At 53.0% G+C, this 6,511-nt stretch overlaps 1 protein-coding gene across 1 annotated transcript; it reads left to right on the top strand.

The window, feature by feature from the left end:
- Positions 1–256: 256 nt before the first annotated feature.
- SVBP (small vasohibin binding protein) lies at positions 257–6,123 on the top strand. The gene is made up of 2 exons (XM_089773148.1): positions 257–460; positions 5,692–6,123. The coding sequence occupies exons 1-2, from the start codon at positions 341–343 to the stop codon at positions 5,776–5,778; spliced, it is 207 nt and encodes a 68-aa protein (XP_089629274.1). The 5' UTR covers positions 257–340; the 3' UTR covers positions 5,779–6,123.
- Positions 6,124–6,511: the final 388 nt, after the last annotated feature.

Below are 6,511 nucleotides of genomic sequence, written 5' to 3' on the forward strand. Positions count from 1 at the left end.
GCGCCAGCCTCCCACGCACCGAGAAGGGGTTTCCCCGACCCCGCTGCACAGCCTGCCCGCTAGGGGGCGCCGCGCTATGCCAGGAGATGCTGGGCTCTCTTGCCGCCCTGCTCCACCGCGGGCTCCCAGCCTGCGCCTGCGCCTGCGCCCTCTGCCCTGCTCGCGCGTTTCCCCGTGCTGCGCCGGCGCGTTACCCATTTTTTTTTCCACGCACCGTTGACGCACGCGCGCCTTCTTTGTGCGCGCGCGCGCTTCCACGGGGAGGGCAGGGACGAGCAGTCGAGTGCCGAGTGCTCGAGGGGCCCGCCCGCCATTTTGCACGCGGCGGGCGGCCCGCGCCATGGAGGGCGGCGGCGGCGGGCGCAAGGAGAAGCCCCGGGCCAAGGAGCCCGCGGCCCGGCTGGAGCGGGCCAAGCAGCGGTCGGCCCAGCAGGAGCTGAAGCAGCGGCAGCGAGCGGAGGTGGGCGGGGTTCGGCGCGGGGGGCTGACGGGGCAGCCCAGGCCCGGCCCCGCCGGCTGCTCCCCGGGCGGGCTCCTGGCGCCGGCAGGGACCTCGGGAGCCCCCGGGCCGCGCGGCGGGACCCGGCCCCGTCTCGACCCGCGGCGGCCGAACTCTTCGGCGCCCCCCCCCCCCTTGGTTCTCGGGACCCCCCCCCCCCCCAGCAGCAAAACGTGGAGCGAAAATAAAAAACAACTGACCGGGGCCGGAAAACAAAAATAGCAAAACCTGGGGGAGGGGGGCTGGGTTGCCTCGCGCCCCCCCCTGGAATTTCTTCCCCCCCTCCCCCCGGTGCGCCCACCACTCAGTCTGGGAACCCATGATCTGGAGCAGCGGTTCCCAAACTTTTCTGAATCATGCCCCCTCTTTGAGAGACCCTCACCCGCCCCCCCCCAACAAAAAGCAGCAAAACTTGGGGTGGGATTGACGGGGGGGGGGCTGGGTCGCCTCATGCCCCCCCTGGAATTTCTTCATGCCCCCCCCCAGTTTGGGAGCCCGTGATCCATTCTAGACCATCCCTGACAGGTGTCTGTCCAACCTGCTCTTCAGTATCTCCAGTGATGGGGATTCCACACGCCCCCCCCCCCCCAGGCAACTTATTCCAGTGTTTCACCACCCTGACAGGCAGGAAGTTTTTCCTAATGTCCAACCTAAACCTCCCTTGCTGCAGTTTAAGCCCCTTGTGCTTGTCTTGTCCTCAGAGGCCAAGAAGAACAATCCCCCCCCCCCGTAACACCCTTTTAGATATCGGAAAACCGCTATCATGTCCCTTCTCAATCTTATCCTTTCCAAACTAAACAAACCCAGTTCTTTCAGCCTCCCTTCATAGCTCATGGTCTCTAGACCTTTCATCATTCTTGTTGCTCTTCTCTGGACCCTCTCCAATTTCTCCACATCTTTCTTGAAATGCAGTGCCCAGAACTGGACACAATAGTCCAATAGAGGCTTCATCAGCACAGAGTCGAGCGGAAGAATGACTTCTCGTGTCTTGCTCACAACTCTCCTGTTCATGCAGCCCAGAATCACGTTTGCTTTTTTTGCAACAGTGTCACACTGCTGACTCATGTTTAGCTTGTGGTCCACTCTGATCCCTAGATCCCTTTCTGCCGTTCTCCTTCCTAAACAGTCACTTCCCATTCTGTATGTGTGAAACTGATTGCAAAGTGCTTCCCTTAGGAAAGAACATTTGTCCTTGTTAAACTTTATCCTGTTTACCTCAGACCATTTCTCCAGTTTGTCCAGATCAGTTTGAATTTTGACTCTATCCTCCAAAGCAGTTGCAGCCCCTCCCAGCTTGGGATCATCTGCAAATGTAATAATCTTAGTTAAAGGTAACTAACCCCACATGGGGTTTTGCACTTACCCAGTGGTTCTCAGACTAGTTTGGGACCCTAGAGTTGGTTATGATCCTAGTTTAATGAGGTTGCCAGGGCTGGCTTACACTCACTGGGGCCTGCAGCTCAAGCCCCACTGCCTGGTGCAGAATCTGAAGCCGGAGGCAGCTTCACCACTGGGTGGTGGGGCTTAGGTTATAGGTCCCTACTGTGGCTTGAAGCTCTTGGACTTCAGCTTTGGTCTCGCTGCCTGGGGCAGTGGGGCTCATGCTCAAGCTTTAGTCTTCCCTTCTGGAGTCCCATAGTTATTTTTGTTATCATAAGGCGGTCATGGTGCAATGAAGTTTGAGAACCCCTGCACCTGGGTGGATTGAGTTAAATTATGATTTAAATAACTAAAAAAGTCATTGATTTGAATCAAGTTTCCCACTGATACTACTTCACACCAGAGCCAGAGGTCGAGGGTTCAAGCCCTGCCCACCCAACCTGGGGTCACCCAATACAAGCATTGTGAAGGATGGACCAGGCACCCTTGGAACAAAGGGAGGATAAAGGGGGCCCAGAATGTAGGGAGGCTGGGGGGCTCCCCCAGTGACACAGTGGATAAGGTACCCACTGCCAGAGGTTAAGGGCCCAAGCCCCAACCCCAGGGAGCAGACAGAACTGCAGCCAGCTCCTGCTTGTGGAAAGCAGGATGAGGGGGACACAGAAAGTAGGGAGGGGAGGTGAGGGGCAGTGAGGTGGCTCCTAGAGTGGCTAAGGGGATAGGGCATTCACCTGGGGAGCACAGGGGGGTGGGTTCAAGTCCCACCCACCCTGGGAGCAGCCAGACAGCCAACACAGACTGCCCCAGGGATGGACCTGGCTCCTATATGAGGAAGGCAGGATAAGGGACCCCCCAAAGGTAGGGAGGTGGAGTAGGCTCTGGAGTGACCTAGGAGATACTGCAGAGCAAAAGCTTATCAGTTAATGCTATAGACTACACACACTTTCCTCTCTTTCCCCCCCCCACCCCCTTACCAGTACATTTTTTAGCAGGCTGGCCAGCAGCCTGTCTCGGTCCTGGCTTGTGCCAGATCCAGGACCTACCCCTGCTGCGGCTCCGCATTTAAACTGTTTTAGGAGCCAGGTGGGCAGGCATCTGGGCTCATGCTGGGTCTGGGAGCTCAGACACACACACCCTTTCCCCACACCACTGGACAGGGGCTGCTGCCACCCCATACTGCTGCCTCTTTATCAGACGCAGCAGTGCGGGGTGACAGGCAGCTGGTTCGTGAGGGGAGCTGGTTTTTAAACTGGTTCCCCTTATGGACCAGCTCCTGCTGGCCACCCCATGCTGCTGCCTCTTATTCAGAGGTAGTAGCGCTGAGTGGCAGGGGACTCCCCGGGAGCAGGAGCCAGAGTGCGCTGGCTGCTTTCCCCATCCCCAGGCACTGTAGAATAGTCAAGCAATGGATAAGAATTCATGAGGTCAATCGACTATTCAATTAACTGATATTTAACATCCCTAGTTGAGCAGTGACACCACTACCCGATTAAGCCTAGGCTTATCCAGTAGTAGACTAGTCACTTACATCCCTAATTGGGACATGCTCAGTCATAGTCCTTCTCTTCTCTCTCCTTCACTGACTGACAAGGTGCTTTAAAATGGTTTTGCAGTATTAATGTTATCCACTTAAACCAATCGGGAAGTGTCAAAGTTAGAGTTCTCACAGTAGTTTGCCTCATGGCAACTACTTGCAGGGCAGGACAGCTAGTTACCAGGAAAACCTTAGTTTCTTTCTAGACAGTATGTAAGTTAGTTTCCTTATTTTGTAAAGGTTAAAACATGAAGAAAAGTGGTTTGGGCAGGGATCTGTCTCTCCTCTAGCTCCTGAGTTTGCTTTTGAAGCTCTTGGGGCCGTTCCCACAAACCCATACGAGGCTCTGTCACATCATGCCTGGTTACATGCTGCCTTCAACTAATGCAGAGAGACTGGGAGAATGACACTGTTCTTACAAGTTTATCATGGATGAACTTTCCTTATGCTGTGGGCAGCTGTGTGTGTCAGGGCATTCACCATGTTTTTAAATGTTGACTCACGAATCCCATGAAGGGAAAATGGTATGTGAACACAAGAACAGCCAGACTGCATCAGACCAAAGGTCTGTGTAGGCCAGTGTCCTGTCTGCCCACAGTGGCCAATCCTCAGTGCCCCAATTATCCCCAATTTGGGAGCATCTTCAGGCATCTAACTGTGCAGTGCTGAGCAACTAATCACATAGAGTGAAACACAACACTTATGAGACACTCAGAGCAACAGGTTGGTCACTTAAGTATGCAAAGCATTTTGCCTGAAGTTCTAAGCTATGTGCTCAGCCTGTAGATACACAGGTACATATTCTACCATGACAAAAAATAAGCAACTTAAAGACTCACAAACTAGGGAGTGAACAAGACAGGTAATCATCACATGTGACGCTTGTAAACCTGGTCTACACCTAAAAGTTAGATCCACCTACCTATATGACTCAGGGCTGTGGAAAAAGTTAATGCCCAATTTTATGTAGTTAGGTTGCCCTACCCGCCACTGCTGCCTCACTAGATGAATGAAAGATTTATTCAGTAACCTAGAGAGGTGGTTTTACTGCAGTGACAGACAAACCACTTTGCAGCCGCTTCCTACAGTGGCTATCAGGGTGCTACGGTGGCACAGCTGAAGTGCCATAGATGTGCCACTTTAGTGCCATAGATGTGCCACTCCTCGGGAGTGCTGCTTACTCTTGCTCCACCTACTTTTCTCTGATCGTTTCCTCCTCTCCAGATGTTTCTGCCTTACTCTGATCAATGGCAGCAACCAAACATTATCCTTTAAAATGGCTGTCAGTTTCTGGCAGCACCTCTAGTCCACTCCTTCCATAGCCCTGCTCGTTGCTGAGCAAGGGAACGTCCCTCACTTTTCCATGTGCAGAGTGTTGCTTTGGCAGAAGGCATTTGATTGGGAGCTACGGTGATGGTATCTGAATGGGGGATCACTGATGTTGAGGCTGGGAAAGGTGATCTAGGAAAAACCCCAGAGGCAGATGTGCACCCCTGAAAATCAGCAGAGGGGAAGTTACAGTCTCCAGTGTCTTCAGCACTTCTCTGTAGACCCACTCATCCTTGGAGCCTTCTTCTAGCTGAGGGCCAATATGGCAATGGCCACAGCAGCTCTGGGATGGGTTCCTCCTTACTGATGCTACCAGCTTCAGAAATGACTTAAATGTGGCTTTGGGGTAACTCCTGCCCCAAATTTCCCAGGCCGTTTGGGTTCATTTTACATTTCAACACAGGCATTTCTTTCCTCTCTTCCACACGGAAAGACCTGCAAATGGGACACTGACTAAACAGGTAGAAATGGCTAGACTGCTGTACTGACAGATGTGCGCAGGAAGCAGGCTGAAAATCATTTCTCCTCCTCTCAGTAAGGGAATCCTTGGGTGTTCCTCGTAGTAGCCAGTAAAAGCATTGGAGACAAGTGTGATTTTTTAGGTTGAGATGTCTCTTGCCAGTCAGTTTCGTTAACACTTGGACTGACGGTGGGGCACAGTGTAGACTAGGCCTAAGACAAGCAGCTTCAGCTACGTGAATAGTGAAGCTGTTGTACTTACCGCCCTGCCAACCTTGCCAGATGGCTGCTCTCCTGGAGACTCCGCCTACACTTCTCATCCTGGTGGAGTCACAGAGAGAGCTCAGAGGTCGATTTATTACACCTAAGAGGCATGATAAATCGATCGCCAGTGAATTGATGGCTGCAGTGTGGATCCACCTGTAGCAGAATAGGGTTCTGGTCTCCCAGCAAATACCTTGCACTCAGACACCTCCTCTTCTCGGCACAGATCTATGCTCTGAACAGAGTGATGACGGAACTCGAACAGCAGCAGTTCGATGCCTTCTGCAAGCAGATGCAGGCTTCGACAGAATGAAACTGCCTGCCGTCCCGGGATCGCCACAGCCATTTGGACCAGGAACATGGACGAGAGGCCTCAGTGTTCCCAGGCATCTTTCTGCTGACTACGGGCAATAATAAAAGGACCTTATAGAACTGCATCCGTGCAAATACAGAGGGGGTGAGATCACTTGTCCTGCATGAGCCTGGCTCCTGCCCTTCAGTGTAACTGCCTTTGACCCATTGTCTGGCGTCTCCCCACCAGCAGCGCACAACCTCTGGTTCATCCTTGTTAGGTTGGCACACTTTCCAGTTTTTGAATACTGTCCGTAAAGGTATTTATTACTTTGGTTTGACAAATAAACCTTTTTTCAAAATAAAACCAGTGGTTGCCCATACCTGGTCCTGCTGCATTGGGGAAGTGTCTTCAGAAAGCAGCCTGTGTTGTGATTGCAGCTCTGAGCCACAGCCAGGAGACTTGAACGCCACCCGTTGCTTTTAAATGGTACTGGATACAAGGCAGGCGAGTAACTGGGGGGGGAGGGGAGAAGGAGGGAGAATGTTCATGGCCTGGGCATGCCATGGGCACGCAATGCTTCCAGCAGGTTGAGAGCAGAGAATGGACTCCCAGAGAGCGTGCCATAGGCACGCAGCCCCAAGACTGGGAGGGCTGGGAAGGGAATGCCTACTGACAAGGATCAGGCGTCCACACCTCTAAGCTATTGGTTCAGTCTGTATTCATATCCATGGAAGATTGTGTTAATTCAGTA

This window comes from Pelodiscus sinensis, chromosome 24, assembly GCF_052426305.1.
Source record: "Pelodiscus sinensis isolate ZL-2025 chromosome 24, ASM5242630v1, whole genome shotgun sequence".
Taxonomy (NCBI): domain Eukaryota; kingdom Metazoa; phylum Chordata; order Testudines; family Trionychidae; genus Pelodiscus; species Pelodiscus sinensis.

Excerpts from the sequence above, each read along its gene's own strand:
- SVBP (XM_089773148.1), top strand. The coding sequence starts at position 341 with ATGGAGGGCGGCGGCGGCGGGCGCAAGGAGAAGCCCCGGGCCAAGGAG. Across the intron at positions 461-5,691 it reads AGCAGCGGCAGCGAGCGGAG|ATCTATGCTCTGAACAGAGT; the intron begins GTGGGCGGGGTT and ends TTCTCGGCACAG.